The sequence below is a fragment of the Citrus clementina genome, unplaced genomic scaffold, assembly GCF_000493195.1.
Source record: "Citrus clementina cultivar Clemenules unplaced genomic scaffold, Citrus_clementina_v1.0 scaffold_1, whole genome shotgun sequence".
NCBI classification, from domain to species: Eukaryota; Viridiplantae; Streptophyta; class Magnoliopsida; order Sapindales; family Rutaceae; genus Citrus; species Citrus x clementina.
The window spans coordinates 24,544,947-24,565,874 of NW_006263303.1; the positions used below are offsets into that span (position 1 = coordinate 24,544,947).

The following is a 20,928-nucleotide window of genomic DNA, read 5'->3' on the forward strand; positions in this document are numbered from 1 at the left end:
AACACATACAACTAATTTTAAAAATTATAGTATTTTTCAGAATAAATTTTATCAAATATTTAATTGATTATCTTTACAACTAATTGTTTATACAACACAATTAGAAATAATTATTTTAAAAGTTACACATTACTAAATTGGTCCTAAAGGTCGTGTTAATATTTTATTCATTTTTTTTTATACAAAGAGTTTTATACCTTGATAAGTAATAGCACTATAAAAATCTTTTAAGGTTATAGAGCCTTAGCTTGCTAGTAAAAGTTGATTAAAGGTCGCAGTTAGTTATTACGCCATAATTCATATTTAAGCTCATATTTGATTGGAAGAAATGATAGGAGAGGAGAAGAATAAAAAGGGAAGGGGGAGAAATGAGTAAAAAAATGAATCAATCTCATTTTTCATTGCTTAATCAAATATACAATTCACTTTTCTTCCCTTATTTAGTTCTCCTCTCATTTTCTTTATTGGAACTAAACATATAGAGCAGACATGTTCTTATAAAGAAGTGTGGATAGATAGGTCCTAAATGCAATAAAAATTTGGTGAAATATGAAATTTTGACCGCGCATCACAATGGAAAAAAAAAAAAGTGTGGGTCCAATTTTCCTAATCATTATAAGCGTCATGTTAATATTTGATTTTTTTTTTTTTTTTACAATCGTTTATTTATATTAATCAGTTTCACTGAACATATTAAAATGTTGATGACTTCAAGGGGAACAATTGTCGTCATGTCTCTTACTTTTTGATATGCGTTATAATAAGTTTAATGAACGGCATCTAAACATGTGAGAGGAGTTCAGTTGGTTCATAAAATAATGACGGAGCACAATCGCCATATAATAGCAATCAAAGTTACCAAACTATTAGCAAGCCAATCTGAGATTAGGCATCAATATAAACTCATTGGCTAATTATAGAATAGAGTCAACTTGATTTCAACCTAAACAATGTGGTTTATATACCTAACCTTTTATTTATTTTATATTTAACACTAATCTGTTTAAGAATCATAATTGTTAATTACTGTAATATAAATTGCTATACTATTATTTATTCTTGATCTGCTTGATTTAGAAATGTTGGTATGAGATCCGTACTATATATATAATACAGAGGTCATCTATGAATTTAATTATTAGCATTTAAATCATTATTTTATTATTCTGCCCCTAATTTTACTCATTTGACGCTAACAGCGTGTGGATTAAACCATTGCAGTGGAATCCACCCTTACTTAAGGAGCTTATGCCATCATCAAATTGAAACCTTAAGCCATCATTTCTTCAACTTCAATTGATTGTCTCACAAATGTGAGGGAAGGGTTCGAGCCTCTGTAGGTGCATTGTAGGAGTTTAATTTAAATGTTTTTTTTTTTAGTCTCAGAGCTTAAGTGAAAACAATCTTTTTCTCGGGAGGAAAGTTGAGCGTCTCTTGAATATTTGAGAGGGTTAAAAAAATCTGAGCAGCGCCATATCATAATTGATGTAAACGGATCTCAGTAATTTATATGTTGTAAATAACATGAGTAATAGTTCTCTTAAAAAAAAAAACTCTCTTAATTAATGTATTTTTATTTTTTCATGATCACACGTATGATGCCAACGCGGCCTCAAATTTACCCACGTAATCAATGTGTCAGCAAATTTTTAACTAGCTTAATTTTCATTCAGCGAGCAATCATTCTAAAGACACAAACACAACTATAATTTGAAAAAAAAAATTTAAATTAAATACACAAAAAGAAACAGTCCCGTCGTCGTATAAATAAATAAATCAATCCCAATTGACTCTGTATTCACCTCTTTCAATTGTTCTCTTTGCTTGGAAAACGCGTTTAATATATTCTGCAGAATTTCTCTTTTAAAAAATAACTTGAAATTGATTTTCAATCAGGTACGTTTCTCCCCCAGATGCATCTCGTAATCTCAAGCTTAATTTTATTTTTTTATTAACCACTTGCATTAGATTTATCTCTGATCCGTTTTGCCTTGAGACGAAGATCTCCAAAACTTTTTAATACGAGAGTATTTTTCGCTTCATTTATTCATGACTGTGTCAGCGGTGGAAATGGCTTGCATTTGCATCATCAATTCAGGAACTTATTGTTGCTTTCGACTGCGAGATCTTCACTATAGCTTCAATAAACTTGATCCAGAAACTGCTGTAATCAACTTAATAGTAATCTGGACCATAATGTTGGAGAAATTAAGCAGCTTCTGAATTTAATTAAATTCATAATTTGGTGCAGGAAAATGAAGTTTTAGAAAGTTACTGTCGGTGAGCCTAGGCTGTGAATATGAATAATTAATTAAAGTGCTTTTTCAAGCAACCTTTGATATATGTCCAATGAAAATTTTGAATTGATGTAAGTGTTGTTTCTTGAGGTTTGATTTATTTTTATTTTTTTTAAATAGCCGAGTGTTGTTTTCTGAAATTTTTATAGGCCTTAATCGGAAGGAATCCGGGTTATTTTGATGAGATTCCGGCAAGTTTAATGTTTAGAGGATGAAAGGAACTTTTTTCAGATTGAGGGGTAAAGAGCTGTCTCTCATTCTCATTGTTCTAGTGTGCACAACTATATTTGTGTGGACATGGGATAGAACTCCATTTCTTGCTACTTTCCTTCCGCCTAAAAGTCGGTTTTTGTGGCTTTCTTCAGGTGTGTCTTCTGAGATATATCTCTTTTAACGTCAGTTTTGCAATTTCATTTTCTGTTTCCTGTCAATAGAATATGCACATTGCACTTAGTTTAATTTTTGAAGGAGTTGAAGAGTGCTGATCTGAGTCGATTGTATCAATATACACACGAGCTCACCTCCCAGCTGTATAAATGCGGTATTACTTGATATGTATTTGGCCAAAATATGATGTTCTTGGATAGAGCGCTTTTATTGAGGAACTTAGAAGGAATGCGGTGATGACCTTAGTTCAATTAGGCTTAGAATTGTTCCTCTGACTTTTCTTGTGTGGTGCAGATGCTTTTACAAATTCAGTATCTCCAGAGTCACAAATACACATGAACAAAGATATATCAACATCTGCAGAGAATAAAACTGTAAACTATCAAGAGGGACAACTTTCTAATATACTGGCTCCTGCGGGTCCTGTGGCAGAAACAATTCCTGATAAAAGAAAAGGTAGAATTTTTCCTTTCATATGAAATTTTCAGTTATCTTGTTGTTGAGAAGATCACATGGCTAAAGAATTGCCCAAACAGTATTCTGAATTATTCTTATGGTAATTCTCACTGATTTTCTACCACCCAATATCTTCTATTTATGTTGAATGCACTGGGATCTTTGAAGTGTCTCTGTATTCTGTTCTGAGACTTTACCTTTACCATGGTGGTGCAGAAACTACCGAAAGTTTGGCAGAAGGTCAAGCAAAAGACAAGCACGTTGTGGAAGCAGAAAAAAACAGCAGTGCTGAGAATTCCACTATTTTGACCAAAACTGAAGAAAATGGGAAGAAAAATTTAGGAGAAAAAAATTCAAAGCTAGAAAAAGAAAGTGTAGATAGAAGATCATCTGCAGATTCTGCAAACTTAAGCTCCTCAGAGAGGATAAAAGCTGATGAGAATTCGACAATGCTTGAACAAAATCAAGGTAGTGTATTCCTTGCATGCAGAATCATTTATGTTCATGAGTTCTAATTCTTGCATCCTTCATTGATTGGTTGGTATCCAAATATTGGGAATCATGAATTAGATTTATATTTCTTTTGGTCTTACATTTCGGATGGGCAGCCCTTCATTTTCTTTTTGTGTGACTTTACAGAAGAAAATAATGTGTAACAGTTCGTAGACAAACTGGGTATTGGCTTTTTCTGTATGTCACATAGCTATGTTGTTGTCAGGATTTACTATTGAAGTATCAATATCATAAATCCTTAGTTTCCTGGCTTTACATACACTTTTTTGTTTGTCTTGTTGAGGAGTAATGGATAAGTATGTGTGTTGCTTACTGAAATACTTCGTACAATTCTTTGCTCAATGTCTTGATTATGTATCCGTAAGTTGTATATCATGGTGATATTGTTAATTAACACTGTAATTTGTCTGATCCTTAATCCAGCCTGTAATTATGCAAAAGGAAAATGGGTTGTAGATGATAGCCGACCACTCTATTCTGGGGCCCATTGTAAGCAATGGCTGTCGCAAATGTGGGCTTGCCGGTTGATGCAGCGAACAGATTTTGCCTATGAGAGATTACGGTGGCAGCCGAAGGATTGTCAAATGGAAGAATTTGAAGGGTCCCGGTTCTTAACGAGGTATTACTGTAATTGTGCTGGAGAACATTTTTCATATTTTATTGCTCAGACTTTTTTCTGCCCGAAAATGGATATGGCATGTCTCTTCCATGAATCCTACCTCATCCACATCAAGGAAAAAGAACCTGGATCACATTCCGTCCATTTCCTGTTGATGCTAGTCTAGTACTTGCTCTAAGTGACTTTTTCAAAAAACTTTAGTTTCTCTTCATAAATCTATACCTCAAATGATCTGACTATAAGTTACCTGCTTTTTAGTCTCTATAACTCTATTTAAAGTGCAGACAGACTGTCAGTTAGGCATAGCGAAACATCATCCAAAACCTAACATGCAAAAATACTATAAGCTGGCAAGTGGCAAGGTGGTTGCTGTGAAAGCTTTTAGTAATCCCTTGGTTAAAGATGTGAATGTCTGCTTTAATTTTTTTTTTTATACAATCCAAGTACCACCCTGGCAACTGAATAATTAATTCCTATTGCAACTCTGGGCCTGGACAGCAGGGTTGAGTGGTAGTTTGATAATGTAGGTTGCGGTCTCTGTTGAGAAAATCAAGATAATAACCGGGTTTTGTCATGCTGCTGACATGATATGTTGCTTTGGGATGTCCCAGTAGTCAGTCTGAGTTGGATGTGATTTTGGTATGGGCATGCAAGGATTCTTGATAATGCCAACTGTGTTGTTGTGCCTTTTTCTTTCCTAATTTATTTTTTCAAATTTTTACGTACTCTTTTCCTTGAAATTTTAGTTTTTTCTGTGTATGATGATTGTGTTGATCCATTCCAGGATGCAAGACAGAACTCTAGCTTTTATTGGAGATTCACTGGGTCGACAGCAGTTCCAATCTCTGATGTGCATGGTCACAGGTGGCAAGGAGAGGCCTGATGTCGAAGATGTGGGAAAGGAATATGGGCTTGTCAAACCTCGTGGGGCTATTCGCCCAAATGGGTGGGCTTATCGGTTTCCTAGCACTAACACTACAATCCTCTATTACTGGTCAGCATGCCTCTGTGACCTTGATCCTCTTAATATCACAAACCCAGCCACGGAGTATGCCATGCATCTTGATCGGGCGCCAGCCTTCTTGCGTCAGTATCTTCACAAATTTGATGTTCTAGTGCTCAACACCGGACATCACTGGAATCGTGGGAAGCTTAAGGCTAATCGGTGGGTCATGCATGTGGGTGGTATGCCCAACACAAACAGGAAGATAGCAGATATTGCTGGAGCCAAGAACTTCACAATCCACAGTATTGTTAGTTGGGTGAACTCACAGCTCCCGGAACATCCACGCTTAAAAGCCTTCTACCGAAGCATCTCTCCTAGGCATTTTGTAAATGGAGACTGGAATACAGGAGGAAGCTGTGACAACACAACCCCTATGTCCATAGGGAAGGAAGTTTTACAAGATGAGTCCAGTGATTATAGTGCTGGCAGTGCAGTGAAAGGAACTGGAGTTAAGCTGTTGGACATAACAGCATTATCCCAAGTGAGAGATGAGGGTCACATATCCCAGTACAGTATTACAGCTTCGCGTGGAGTTCAAGATTGCTTGCATTGGTGTCTGCCTGGTGTTCCTGATACATGGAATGAAATCCTTTTTGCCCAACTATAGTTCTGAATTCTTCACACGAATAGTCTTCTTACAATATTCATTGAATTGGTAAAAGATCCACCTTCTTGTTGCCTGGGGTGAGGGCACTATATAAAAGCCACACACTCGCATAGGATTGCCCCAACATAAGATGGGATATATTATTATTCCAAAGAGTTCCACATTGGAGTTTATGTTATGAACTTCACTGTGGTAAAGTAGCAATACTGATATCTTGTGGATAGGTTTCTTCCGTCCATTCATATTCGATTACATCAGGCCATAAGTTTCCTAGCTTGAATTCCTATCTTAGCTGACCTGCTTCTTATCGGGATTGAAGGTTGCCGGAGAAAGCAAATTGTTACATGTTTTATGATAGCGTTTCCGCAGATTGCTACGGCAAATGTAATGTGACTTGGCGGGATGACTACAGGGCAGGCACCGAGGTGAATTTGGGATTGGGTCATGGAATTGAAATTGTGGGCCGGAAGGAATTGTACTTCATAATTTGAAGTAATGTTATTATATCTTTGACGTACTTTTTGGAACATTGGGTAACTTTAACGACCAAAAATATATTTAGGGTTATATTTATCTGATTATCAGAATATTTTTTAATAGTTGCTGGGGCCATAACCCTCATTCCTTATGTTTATTCAAATCCGTTATGTTCATTCCACAGTGTAAACGCACTGGAAATGTGGATCTGACGCTGGCATAACATTTTTGTTTTTAATGCCGACATTTCCCAGATCACGATTGCGTGTTTTCTGATTATAAGTCACTTCTTACGGACCTCTTATCTTTATGCGAAACTTTTTCAATGACTACGGCCCACTGCTTTTATTTAATCAAACCATAATCTCAATAAAATAAATGACTCATAAAGAGGTGTATAATAGTTAACGAATAATTGATTACTTAATAACGAATTTAGTAATTGCTTGCACCTACAATAATTGAGAAGTAAATTTATATGTGATTAAGCGAGCGATATGATATTATCTGATTGAGTTCTTGAGTTTTGCATTAATCATGATTCATATCATATCATATGATGATTTCCTTCCACTTTTAGAAAAAGGAACAGTATCCCCCGTGCAGCTGATTTAGGCACATTATTTTTCAGAATCACTCTTTTAAGTTTTATTGTGTTGGTACTTTAGGCACGATTAGATATTAAGGTATTGTGATTATAGAAAAATGTTATAAATATGATTTTTAAATAATGATTTTGATAAATATAATAAAAATAATATAAATTTTTATCATACGGCATAAAATAAACTTAATTTTTAAATTATAAAGATAAATATTTATTAAACACTTATCCTATCTTTTAATTGGGTCCAGCTATATTACAACAGTAGTACGATATTATTGTTATTTTCAGTCATTAAATTTAATTAATATAACTATATAACTATAAATTTAATAATTAATTATAATAATAATACGGTACTAGTGTTGCTAACATAATTTTGTCGCTTTTAATTTACAACTTGGTCGACTACAGAATCAAACAAAATCTTAGAAACATGAGGTCGGGAATTTTTCTGAACTCAAGGGCCTCAGCTGTGCTTTTCTCCTTTCATCGCATCATCTCATTATCGTCCCAAGTCAAAACTACAGTGAATTGAAAATGACAAAAAACAAGCTCCATGTTTCGAGTCCATTTCAAAAAAAGAAATATTAAATTGTATTTTCGTGTCACAGATAGCAACAAAACAACGGATAGTCATCTGATCTCGTCATTTAATATTCCGACACGTGGCGCCGAGACCCACGCGGCGCAGCGGCAGCATCTCATAACGTTAAGACAATTTATCGCTGCCAAGTGCCAAGAGAAGTTCAGCTGAAAAGAGATGCCTTGGAAAAGTGGACCATCGGGGTCCACATTAAACTAATTTAACTGCCAAAGCCGGCAACTTAACATGATAATCACCGATCAAAACAGACTGTCATTCCTTCACCACTTAGCTGACTCAGCTAGAACGTAACGGGCAAAACTAGAAAAATTAACAAAATATATAAACAAAAAGAAACAAGAAAAAAGATGTTTTATTATTACAAGAATTCCAACTTGAAAGTGATCCCCGATTCTTTCTTCTCCCATTGTTTTCCCAAAATAAAAAACGCTGAAATTCTTAAAAGGAAGAAGAACAAAAAATCTCGAGAACATTTGGATCTGAATGGCGGATGATTTTGTGAAAGCCGTAGAAGATGGCCTGAAGCTTTCGAAGCGTTTATACTTCGGGAAGGACCGGCCGGTGACGCCGCCGAAGGTGCCGTCGTCGATGGACAAATCAGGCGCGGTGGATATGTTACTACCGAAGTCGCCGATGGTGTACGCGGTGATAACCGACCCGAAGATCGTGGACAATCCCGATATACCTAGCTACCAGCCTTATGTGCACGGCAGGTGCGATCCTCCGTCTCTGATTCCGTTACAAATGAACGCCGTCGAATTGGACGTCGACTGTTATCTGGACACCGCGTTTGTTAGAGTTTCCGGAACCTGGAGAGTCCATTGCGTTATGGGAAGCAAGAGTTGCGATTGTCGCATCGCCGTCCCCATGGGCGACCAGGTGCGCTTTCTATTTTTTATTTTTTATTTTAAATTAATGAATATTGATTATTTGATTAATGATTTTGAAATATATTATTTGGCTAACAGGGTTCAATCTTAGGTGTAGAGGCAGAGATTTCTGGGAAGTCATATCATACTCAGTTGATTGCATTGGGCGAAAATGATGGTGCGGGCAAGTCAGCCAGCGTTGAAACTGGGAGCTTTTTGAAGCCTAATATATTTACCTTAACGTTGCCGCAGGTAATCATTTCTGGGTTGCATTTACAAAGTTTAATTTTTTTTTTTTTAATCTCAAGTTGTTTAAGTTTAACATGTTCTCAGATAGACGGGGGTTCATATCTTTCAATAAGACTACGTTGGTCCCAGAAATTGTCTTATCGTGATGGAGAATTCTCCGTAAATGTACCATTTAAGTTTCCAGAGTATGTCACTCCTGCTATAAAGAAAATTCCTAAGAGAGAAAAGATTCATTTGAATGTCAATGCTGGTACTGGAACTGAAGTTTTGTGCAATACATCAAGTCATCCTTTAAAGGTACCTCTTTCATCGTAATCATCCTTCTCCTGGGTTGTTTTGTGTTTGCTATCTTTCTAAGTGTTATTTCTGTGTTCCTTTTTTCCTTTCTTTTATAACTTTCCAGCAATTAAGACGCGACGTGGGAAAGCTTGGCTACTCATATGAATCAGAAGTTCTTAAATGGTCAAATATTGACTTTGATTTCTCGTACACTGTAAGAGACTAATGCATTCTTACTCTCTGTGAACTTATACGACATAAATTCTCCTTGAATGATGGTTCTAATGGTTTGTATCTCCGGGAGATGTCTTTTTATATCTATGCACAATATCTTTGTCACTCTAATGTGCCACTTGATTTTTTAGGTATCTCCGAGTCATATTTTTGGTGGTGTGCTCTTGCAATCTCCGTCTGTGCATGATGTTGATCAAAGGGAGATGTTCTGCATGTGTCTTCTACCAGGAACTGCAAAAAGTAGGAAGGTTGGTCTACATATTTTTCAGTTGATATGTGTCCATTAGATTTATTTGTGTCTTCATTCAGTTTTTCTTTATTTTGTTATAACAATTTTCATCTTAATTGATTTTTTAGGTGTTCAAAAAAGATGTAATTTTTATTGTTGATATAAGTAAAAGCATGCAAGGAAAACCACTTGAGGATACAAAGAACGCATTAGCTGTAGCCCTCTCTAAGCTTGATCCAGGAGATTCATTTAACATCATAGCATTTAATGGAGAAACTTATCTATTTTCAACATCAATGGAGTTGGCCACAAAGGAAGCAGTTGAAAGGGCCCATCAGTGGATTGGCATAAATTTTATTGCAGGGGGCAGCACAAATATATGTGCTCCCCTAACTAAGGTCTCTTCTTATTCATATTTGTTTATAGCCAATCTTGTCCTCTACAGTTTGGCAGTTTTAATTTATTTTTTATTTCAGGTGCAAGTGTAATTTGTGTTGTACCATGCATCTAAAAATTTATAGCCACTAAATGAGAAAACACCACTTCTACAGAAAAGAGATTTAGGACTGTTTCAATAGCCTCCCTTGAAGTTTAATTAATATAGAGAAGCATTGGTTTTGATATTTTTCAGCATCTCCTGTGACATTTTGAAAATCATCAGATGTTGACCAAAATGTTAGAGACCTCTTCTGGGGTTTTATAAAGTTTGTCAGAAACCTCCTTTCAAATTATGTAGGATTTGACACCTAGCATTGACACACACTGAAGTTTGTTCCCAGAATATCTTTAGTTTCCTCATATTATCCAGCTTTTATGTTGTTTCTATTACCTATAGTCATTGATAATTCCTCTTTTCTTTCAGGCAGTAGAGATGCTAACAAATTCTCGTGGCTCCATTCCTATCATCTTTCTTGTTACTGATGGGGCTGTTGAAGATGAGAGACAGATCTGTGATGCTATGAAAAGTCGTCTAACAAATGGAGGATCTATCTGTCCGCGTATATACACCTTTGGCATTGGTAATATTTTCTCCAGCTTTGAATTGGGTAGTAGCACGCTAATTGCTCTGCAAACCACTTTTCCTTTTTCATATAAAAACGAAAGTTGGAAGAGCACTGTTGTTGGTAGTTATATAAATTCTTTTTCAGGAATTCAGATCCTTTGAGACATATATTCTGTTTTGGCTATCTTTTTACAGGTTCATACTGTAATCACTATTTCCTACGAATGCTAGCAATGATTAGCAGGGGGTATTATGGTGCAGCTTATGATTTAGGTCAGTTCTCTACTTTAAATCTATAATAAGAAAAAATGACACAGTTTCCTTCTCCTTTCTGGAGTTATTCATTAAAAGTCTTTATAATTTTATAAGATGTCCGTTATTTGTCAGAAAGGTTCCAAGTTCCACTAGTCTTAAAGGGATATACTCCTACTTGTTAGGTTTCGTTCTTCCATATGATATATGTAACAGCCTAGGCCCACAAACCGAGTTGATATTGTTTGCTTTAGGCACACAGCCATCACGATTTTGTTATTGGGCTTTGCAACGAAAACACATCTACTTAGGAAAGAGAGCCCATGGCTTATAAACCAGTCTAGGAACTCCCTCACTAGTGTTGTGGGATATTACATACTTCCCTCTAGAGGACTTGGCTTTCTCTTGAGGGTCAATTGAAAACAGAGCCAAACGAAATCATATCATAAAGCTGTAGGCATATCCATCCACACATTGAGTTGCGAGCCCTAATTCCACTTGTAACAGCCCAGGCCCACAAACCATGCAAATATTGTCTGCTTTGGGCACATAGCTTATCGCGGTTTTGTTATTGGGCTTTGCAAATCAAAACGCATCTACTCAGTTAGGAGAGCCCATGACTTATAAACTGGTCCAGAAACCCAACTGCTGGCGATCTGGGAATTACAGTATCCCTAAAAAAGACAAGGAGTTTTGTTGTTTTTTAATAAGAAACTAAACAAGACACAAACTTCTGAACTGTTATTCCTCGTGTCTTTAAAAATGAATGTCAATTTGTGCTGTTATTTTCTTAATTATACTTTTCTGTAGAATCCAATGGTTAATGAATTGAGCGATTGATCCCTGTGGCCTTCGGCTATAGCGCATCGTATGCTGATTACTGTGTCTTTTCTGCTGTAAAACCTTTTACTATTAGCTTCCAGAACTCGTTGCATTATATAGTTAATGATTTTTTCTTAGATAACAAGATTATATGCCAATTTGAGCTTTCCCTTTCACATTGTTGATCTTCTGACTTTTCAAACTATTTCTACTGATCAGATTCAATTGAGATCCAAATGCAAAAATTATTTACCAGAGGTTTCTCATCTGTTCTTGCAAATATAGCAATTGACACATTGAAAGATCTTGATGAGTTTGAGGTATGCTTATTCTAACTCTGATTTTCTATTTTGTTTATTTATTTATTTTTGTTTTATTAGCTTTTTGAAGATAGATAAGATGTTTCATATGTCTACCTACTCTTTCTTTCTTTTGCATTACCTTTGTTTAGGCTCTTCTGAGTAATTTGGCGAGTCCTGTTGCTTTCTCTTCATCTCTTGCTTATTTTTGCTCTATGGTAACACGTGTTGATACATATTATGTACCTTAGCATTATATGCGTAATGTGTTTTATCTATTTCTTGTCATCATGCTTTTTTGGGTGATCTACAGATAGGATATTCTTTCTTTGACACCGAACCAGCTTTAGAGTTCAATTATCTCTGTGACATTGTTATGGGTTCTTTGTTTTGCCCATTCCTTGACTCATTAAGAATTTTCTGCAATGTTTTTGTGATTAGATGTACCCTTCTCGTATCCCAGACCTGTCATCCGAAAGCCCATTAATTGTATCTGGGAGGTACCAGGGAAAATTTCCTGACACCCTTAAAGCTAAAGGTTTCTTGGGAGATTTGAGTAATTTTGTTGTAGAGTTGAAGCTGCAACTTGCGAAGGACTTACCTCTTGACAGGGTAAGGCACTAACTTGTCATCTTGCTTTTATTCAAGTTTGCTCATTTTATGTAACCAGCCCATAGTTAGTGGTTGATCCAGTGTTTTCTGTTGGGCATTTTCCCTCTTCCTTTTCTTTCATGGTGGGGACAGAAGGGGATTGATTTTCTTTCTTCTTTGTTCGTTAATATTTTTTTGTTTGTGGCAAGAAATGGCCCTTTACCAACCACCCTACCACCCACCCTCCTCCCTGTACAGTTTTCCTAAGTTACCAAAATTAGTTATAGTTCATCTTTTCATGTTAGTCCCGACCCTGGCTCTCTTTTACATGCAGAACTATTAAATTTTTTACCTTATGTTATGATTATTTATATTTTCTGGTGATAGATATGTGCAAAGCAACAAATCGATCTACTCACAGCTCAAGCATGGTTTTCAGAAGATAAACGTCTTGAGGAGAAGGTTCGCTGCTCTGCAATCTAATAATTCTTTTCTGAAACTTATGGAGACAGTAGGTTTGGGTACCATCTATATTGACTCAAAAATGCCAAAAGGTTATACCAAGTTCAACTCTGAACAGAAAGAACTTGACCTAATCTCTTTGGTTGTAGATTCATGGTCTGATGATCCTGGCCATTTATTTATAAAATTAATTATGTGCATGCTTTTACCATTTAGGTCAGTTTGGAAAAGTTAAACCTCATGTTTGGCTCACACACACACACACAACCCATCCAAAGAAAAAGGGGGGGGGGGGGGGGGGGGGAGGGGGGGTGTGGAAATCTTCTGTCAACTGCATTGGTATTTGGCCAGTTACTTTCTGGTGTCCTGATCCTCATACCCATTTTCCAGTATTAAGGGGAGTTGATGTTGTTTCTGTTTCATTGGCAGGTTTCTAAAATGAGTGTACAGACTGGTGTTCTCTGTGAGTATACCCGAATGATCATAGTGGAGACTGATGAAAGGAATAACGCTTCAGAATCACCTGGAACAAAGAAGGTGGTAATATTGCCCTTATAGTATTTTTTAAATAATAGTTTTGACAAAAATATAAGAGATATAGGTTTTTCATCATACTAATGTGGGATAAAAGTAACTTAGTTTCTAAACCACAATAGCAAGCGTTTACCAAACACTTCTCAACCACAATACCAAACAGGTCCTTGGTGTTTTCGATCATCATAAAGCACTTGTAGTCACAGGTCACTAATAGTTCCACTGAATGTTTATGCAAACAGGGATCAAAGAAGAGCGATCATCAAAAGATATTGGACTCTGAAGTCCCCAAAACAATAATGTTACAGAACCTTGGCATTGGCTTTGGCGACTTGACTGCAACAGCTGAAAACTTCCCTCCAGGATCTGAAATACCAAAATTGCCTGAGGTTGCTGAAATCTTTGTAAAGGCGGCTTCCAACTGTTGCAGCACCTTGGGCAATAAGTGCTGTTGCTTGTGTTGTATCGAGTGTTGTAACAAGCTAAATGACCAATGCGTCATTGTATTGACGCAACTGTGCACCGCCCTCGCATGTTTCGGCTGCTTTGAATGTTGTTCAAATTTATGTTGCTGTGGACAGGACGGATAATGACACTACTATCTAAATATTTCCTACCTGCTATATTGTATGATTGTTGCCCTATTTAGTATACAAATGTTGATCTTTTACAGCATCATGATCCTCTTTAGTACATCGCCTTACTTGGATCGGCTTTGTCAAATTGTAAATTGTCATTCATGCTAGCAGAACTCTGCAAGTTCAGAACCTCATTCATTTTGATCAAATGTTGGGCATTGGCATTCACTGTATTGCTTAGTCTTCATTCTCTCCTCTTGTATGCTAGATAGAATACTTCTGACTATTCAACAGAATTGGCCAAATTTGACACACAATCATGAATTAAATGTTGTAGAATTGTATAAACCTAATGTCTTCATAGTTCATTTCCATCACAATCTTACGATGACTACATCTCTCTCTCAACCTCAGCAGAAATATCAGTTGCGGTAATACTTTCTTCCTCAACTTCCAACTCTGACCCTTCTCCCTTGTCATCAGAACTCACTGATTGACGGTGAAACCTCTCTTGGATCTTCGTCACGCCCTTCTCTACAGGTCCCATTGCCTGATTGATGGTTAATACGACATCCTTGACAACCTGCTTATGAAGTGTCAACATGTGTGTAATCTTGAAAAGAAAAATGTTGAAGAACATTTACAACACATGTACAGGAGACTGAACTTACGTGTTGGCCACCTTCAACGACAATGTCTTGAACACTTTTGGTGATGCTTGTTCCTGGCCCCTGAATCTGCATTTCCGAATTTTCAAGCACAGCTGGTTTCTCCTTGAAACCCTCCTCCGCTGTAACTATTTCTTCCGTCTTTTCAGCAACGACCTTCCCATGTTCAGAGGGTGGAAGGTAATGGTAGGGTTTAGCCGAAAAGACAAACATATGCGCAACTGCTGCAATCGCCATCTGCAATGCCAAAGACAGAAACATCTAACAGTTATGGAAAATAACATAAAACAAAAAATACATGCCACCGCTAGCATTTCTAGCCATCATTGTTCAACAACTGTAGTTCATAAGATATTCATCAATATAAAAGAATAGAATCTCGGTGACCACTATGAATACTGTTTGTCATAGAATTTTATATGTAAGATCAGGTCTAATAAAAATAAAAAGCAATTGACCTCTTTTTAAAATCACAATAGTAACAAGAGAAAAGTCTGCACATAGATTGCATTTAAGCAGATATAAAGAATAATTCCTAGGACAAACTTCATCCACCAAGCCACAGTTAAAGGAAAATAGTAAGATTTCACTCCACTCCTTCGTGCTGTCCTTAATATCTTTTTCTAGAAGACTAAGACACATGTACTACATATCAGTGATTTCCAAAACATAGAATATTAAGCCACTTACTTCAATACAAATCAAAAAGTCCTGCAATCCAGTTTGTAGTTTTTCTTCCTTGGGCAGAACTCCTATTGCACATAATAGAGCAATACCAACACCCTGCCACCAGGTAGCAAACACAATGGCCTTGAAGCTGATGAACTTTGCTAATGGCTTAATTGGTTCAAGTCCTTCATGAGTCACATTATAGAACTTCACAAGGCAATATAGTGCCCACATCTGGCTGAAGTTCAGTACTACGGCTAGATAAGGATACCTGCAAGAGATTGATGTTTAACAGTTGAAAAAATAAGGCGAAATAAAATTGTTGTCTTTCCAAAAATATTAAAACCCGCAATTTAAGTGATAAAATAAGGATTTCCTCTCAAAACTCAGATTGTTGGAGCATACTGTCATTGGTACATTTACGGAAAAGTAGAGACATCAATATCAGTGCTCATTTGTCTTTGACTGCAAAACTATTAATGTCGTGAGAATATAAAAATAAAAATAATAAAAGAATTTCTCTGTACAAAAGAATAGAACTAACCATTTAGCATACAGGAATTTATCACTTTGTTATCAGCCTGCAGTGCAATGTTAAAGCATGTATTGATGTATAGGATTACACATACCCATAGTACCACTTGAATTCCCCATCACCATAAACCCCAAAGAGCTCCAACAAGAATGCCAAGAATGCACAAACTGTCTTCAAGATCATCTGGGATAACCAGAAGATATCAGAACTCAGTCAAATCATAGTCAAATCATATGGAGGAAAGGTAATGGCTTACATATTGCACAAGACCAAACTTTTCTATTGAGAGTAGATCTTTCCCAAGAACACATGGTCGGAAGAAGAAGTTGATATATGACCTTTGTTCTTCGCCTCGATTCTCATCAGTTTCTTCTAACAATGGCTTATCGAGCTGCTTTCTCAATTTATTTTCAAGGAGTTCTATGACTCTTCTTTCCCCTCCTAGATTAATATTTTAGAACATAAATTCACGACTCATGAGACTAATCTTTTTTACGGGAATGTCTGCAAAAAAATATTACAGTTGTGAACTTTGGAAAGAGACTTTGAGCCATATAAAGCAAACAATGTTATTGCTCCACTGGAAAAATTATGTTAATTGGTACAAAGACACTGAACTGAAAGAAATTAAATTTCACCCAAAATGATGCCGTGGAATTAAAGCAGACAGAATAAGCAACGATCTTCAAGACAAATTGATAGGGTAACATACCTAGACAAGCAATCAAATAACTCCCGAAAGAATACAAGGCAAAAGCTTCATAGCAATTCCTTAAAATGTCGCATGCAAGAGACAACCTTGGATTCCATAATGATAAAATCTGCGGAGCCAATAAACAAGGTAATCATTATTTATGTATATATAGTAAATCAAATCCATCTGAATTACTGGTCAAAACAGACATGTTACAAAACATTCTCTACAAAATTTTCCGTTCCTAGTGACAAATGAATTTGTGTATTAAATCATCACAAGACACAAATTACAAATCCTGCTTCAACTTTTGCTAAACATGTAACAACAACAGTTATAAAGGATCATTTGCTGAGTTTCTTTTTCTTTTTTTTTTTTTGGGGAGGGGGGGGGGGGGTGTTGTTGGCGCCCCAAATTTATGCCATTTGATTAAACCTTTAGTTCTGTCCGAGAAAACTAAAGTATGAAGTTTACAGTTTTATTCTTTAACACACTGCGTATCAAACAAAAGGCAGCCACATTGTCATGCCCTGGCATTTCGTCGAACATCAGAGAGCATAGCGTTACTTTGGGGCCATGGGCAGGGCATGTGTGGCATGCCACAGATTAAAAGAAAGAGAGAGGATCTTACTGACTCACTGGCATAGACAGGAACCATGAACAGAACAGCAACAATCCATTTTTGTTCCTGAAAAAAATGAAAATAAAATCAATTCAATATTGAGTAATTGTCCCATTTTCCATTCAGCCGTTAATAGAAGTTCCCTTAGACAATGTCATTGCAAGAAACATCATTAATATTAATACAATACATTGTGCTTTTAAACAATTATCACTCTAGAAGCTGACAGAGTTCTTGCACATAATAGCTAAAATTGCAAAAAAAAAATCATAGGAAAAATAAGTTTAAGTTTGAAAAAAAAAAACTAACAGCAGGATTGGTGTATGATCTGAGATGTTGCAAAATGAGAAACAAGGAGAGCACCACCGCTGCAAGTGCAAAGCATCCGCCAATAACAAAAGCCGGTTGGTGAAGATCTTTATATGTGTTTCCACTGAAGGCTGATGCAATATTACTTGGCGCCAATCTCATTCCCGTTGCATGCATATCTTCCACTCCCAACATTAATTAATTCATTCACATGATATATGTTATCAATTCATTATTAGAAAAAAAATACCCCATTTATTAAAAACGCACCAGAGAGAACTCAGTACTTTTTCAATTAAAATTTATTTCCTAGTTGAATTGGTGTTCACGTTTTAAAGAAACAGAATCGAATTTGAAGATGACATTTAAACGTCCGCTTCGCATGATTTGGGATAAGATAAGCTTTGAGACTTTTTAATAGGCTATATAAGTTTGGGTCTGAAGCTGACACGTTTGCTTACTTGTTGTAAGGATGCCACGTTCAGCGCGGGATGATGCTTTCACATTTTTATATGAATTTTGTAGTCCATTTTTCAACAGGAATGGACCGGACTGATAAACAACTTTATAAGTTATAAACGGATAATTCAATCAATGGCTGTGATGGGAGACATCTAATTAGGAAATAAAAGAAAATCCAAAATACTAGAGCAAAGTTCAGTTGCGACTCATTTACTAATTAAAGTATGCCATGATTTTCCTTCATGGGTGCAACAAGGGCATCCACGTCTCTAACACGTTCCCTGCTTTGTCCGTTTAAGTCCTACACAATTTCTCTACGGTATAATAATAGGTAGTACGGTTCAAATGTACTAACGCCTTGATTATTATTAAAATTTGATAACTATAATTTAGAAGTTGCAGTATTATAAGTATTTAATAAGTATTAATTGTTGTGCTTTAAAATTAAGTTAATTTAACACGATACTTTAATGATGAGATACACCTATAGTTTTTTCACCATTTTTTTGTAAAAATTATTATTTAAAGGTCATGTTTATTATTTACTATAAATTTTTATTTTATAATTACAGTTTTTTTTTTTGATAGTGGTATGCCTTAAAAACTACAATATGTCATTACTAAATAGGACCTTTAATACATGCATGCAAAATCTGTTAAAACTTATTTTTGATGTATTATTACAATTAAATTATTAAGACCTAACTTAACATATTATAGTTGAAGCTCAGCCTAAAAATCCAACTCAGACATCAACTTTCAAAGATTAAGAAAAATTTGCTTTGACAGTGCATGGAAAAATTAAAAATCTATTGATCTAAATTATAAGCGAGAAGTTATCTACCACCCACTTGAAGATTCGGCTTTTAATATCTCACCTTAAGAAAGTAATATGAAAAATAACTGAAAACTCCGTTTCTCTATCATTCCAATTTGATTTCTGATGATTTTTATACACATGCAGAAAATTATCGTATAATACGTTGACGAATCAGTTTCCAAATTCGATACTTATAAATCTTCTTGAAGATATTCCTGATTTCTCGATATATATTCTTGAACTCATCGCATGAATAGAGAAACTTTTTCAATGGGACTCATAAAAGAAGAGCCAGGCCAGTGAAGCCCTAAAAACAAATCATTACCGACGAGAGATTTTTCACGTCAAGTGTGAGAAATCTTGACTTCAATTTTCCATTTTGGGAAAGTCTCATGGAAACTCGAAAAGTTTCCAAGTATAGATGTCGAACAAAGAGTGATAAAAAAGTCGCAAACTTTGAAAATTTAGAATATATAAGAGACGTTTAATGGTTAAAGCCTGTTCTAATGGGTAGAAACCCTCCTCAATTGGCCACTGCCTTGTTTCAAAGGTTTTAGACTTGCATCTCGAGGGAAACTTGGGGAACCCCTAGGCCCTAGTTATGAGCGTTTGATTTATCATTACCTAGAAAAACTAAGAAGGGTCTCCTATTCCCTATAGGCTTTTCTTTTTAAAGTTTATCAAGATAAACCAGATTGTGCCATAAAAGTAACCACGTTTTGGATCAATTTTTTTTTTTATATTATATGATATTATAACTGATATTTACAATCAGATAATTAGAGAGACTAGTAGTTATAAATGTTCGAGGAATGTCAACTCCACTCACATTTCTAAAGGGAGAAAACTGCAAATATTCAAGAGACGTCAACTCCACTCACATTTCTAAAGAGAGAAGATTGTCTTTTCTCAAATTTGAGGAAGAAAATTAAACTCCCACAATACTTTTTGTGGATTTCGAAGAGCTACTACCCTCACAGTTATGAGAGTGGTTCTAGCCACTCGGCCAAAGCATGAGTGGTTGTTTTGGATCAATTTTCTACTTCTACTTTCTAAGAGATTTTCTACTTTTACATCAAAGGTACTATATTAAATTAATGTATGCATACTATGTGTATATATTTTTTTAAAAATCACCATATAATTGGTAGTTATATTTAATTGAACTATACACAAGTCATATATGCATTAATTATGTGTAATACCTCTAATGTACTCTATAATTTTTCCTACTTACAATGGTTCAGTTTTATGTTACTACTTTCACATTGTACTTTTAGTTTTTAATTTGCGTTATACACATCAATTGTGTGCATCTACATACAAATATTATACTGAAATTACTATTTATTTTTGTTGTTTTATAGCTTTCAATTATTGTTAGAATTAATTATAGATGTTTAGTCCAGTTGTATGATTATTGTTATATAAATTGTAATATTATTGATGATAAGGATAAAAAAGAATGTATAAAAAAATTTATGCGGATAAATAAATACTACAATGAATTTGAAATAAAAGCATAACAAGTGAATCAAATCAACTGATGCAATGAATTTTTACTTAAGGAATCAATTAATTTGTAATTGATTTTTCGCAAGGTAAATTAAAGTTGAAGAGTTACCGTGTTGATTGAAACACTACAAGTAGGACTTTAATTTCACTTCATTAGTACCAAGAAAGAGAAAAAGAAATCATTCCTCCATATCTAAAAGCATTTCTTTGTTTATATATCTCACAATCATACGATTTCGAATCAAAGTGTTTAAGGAATGCTTTATTTTAGTATTGTTAATTGCAATATTCTGGATTTTTTGTATTCTGGAGATAATTTACATAAGAGCTCGATCATCAGCAAATTCTTTCGAACATATGCAGATAAAACCCTAAAAAAGTGTTATATACACTCCTTAAATTCATTGGTCCATCATATTTTTCCTCTTTTCCTCAACAATTCTTGCTTTAGGCGTCCTGAGTTCAATTCTAGTGTTGTTCTATAAATTAAACCAAATAATTATTCTGGGTGCTATAAATATATACTAAATGCACATGGTTTCTTCTTCAATTATCTCTTTTTGGGTGGAAAGAGGCACTCCTGTTTTCCTTATAATGCATGTTATGTATTCATAATTACATTTTCCTCAAGTGGTTACAAGATTAATTAAACAGGATCAA

At 35.3% G+C, this 20,928-nt stretch overlaps 3 protein-coding genes across 3 annotated transcripts; 2 read left to right on the forward strand and 1 right to left on the reverse strand.

Annotated features, from left to right (window-relative positions):
- The first annotated feature begins 1,727 nt into the window (after positions 1-1,727).
- Positions 1,728-6,597, forward strand: LOC18055561 (protein trichome birefringence-like 16). Its single transcript, XM_006452761.2, has 6 exons — positions 1,728-1,896; positions 2,447-2,662; positions 2,979-3,140; positions 3,357-3,608; positions 4,077-4,272; positions 5,057-6,597. Exons 2-6 carry the CDS (start codon positions 2,509-2,511, stop codon positions 5,883-5,885), a joined length of 1,593 nt encoding a protein of 530 aa, XP_006452824.1. The 5' UTR covers positions 1,728-1,896; positions 2,447-2,508; the 3' UTR covers positions 5,886-6,597.
- Positions 6,598-7,842: 1,245 nt separating this feature from the next.
- LOC18055562 lies at positions 7,843-14,068 on the forward strand. Its single transcript, XM_006452764.2, has 13 exons — positions 7,843-8,452; positions 8,542-8,694; positions 8,776-8,988; positions 9,095-9,184; positions 9,336-9,452; positions 9,562-9,831; positions 10,296-10,452; positions 10,632-10,709; positions 11,730-11,830; positions 12,251-12,421; positions 12,788-12,862; positions 13,292-13,399; positions 13,639-14,068. Exons 1-13 carry the CDS (start codon positions 8,057-8,059, stop codon positions 13,984-13,986), a joined length of 2,277 nt encoding a protein of 758 aa, XP_006452827.1. The 5' UTR covers positions 7,843-8,056; the 3' UTR covers positions 13,987-14,068.
- Positions 14,069-14,162: 94 nt separating this feature from the next.
- On the reverse strand, positions 14,163-17,740 carry LOC18055563 (protein LAZ1 homolog 2). Its single transcript, XM_006452765.2, has 8 exons — positions 17,472-17,740; positions 17,172-17,228; positions 16,559-16,667; positions 16,103-16,287; positions 15,941-16,029; positions 15,333-15,582; positions 14,646-14,879; positions 14,163-14,557 (listed from the first exon to the last, which is right to left on the reverse strand). The coding sequence occupies exons 1-8, from the start codon at positions 17,664-17,666 to the stop codon at positions 14,366-14,368; spliced, it is 1,311 nt and encodes a 436-aa protein (XP_006452828.2). The 5' UTR covers positions 17,667-17,740; the 3' UTR covers positions 14,163-14,365.
- Between the last annotated feature and the right edge of the window lie 3,188 nt (positions 17,741-20,928).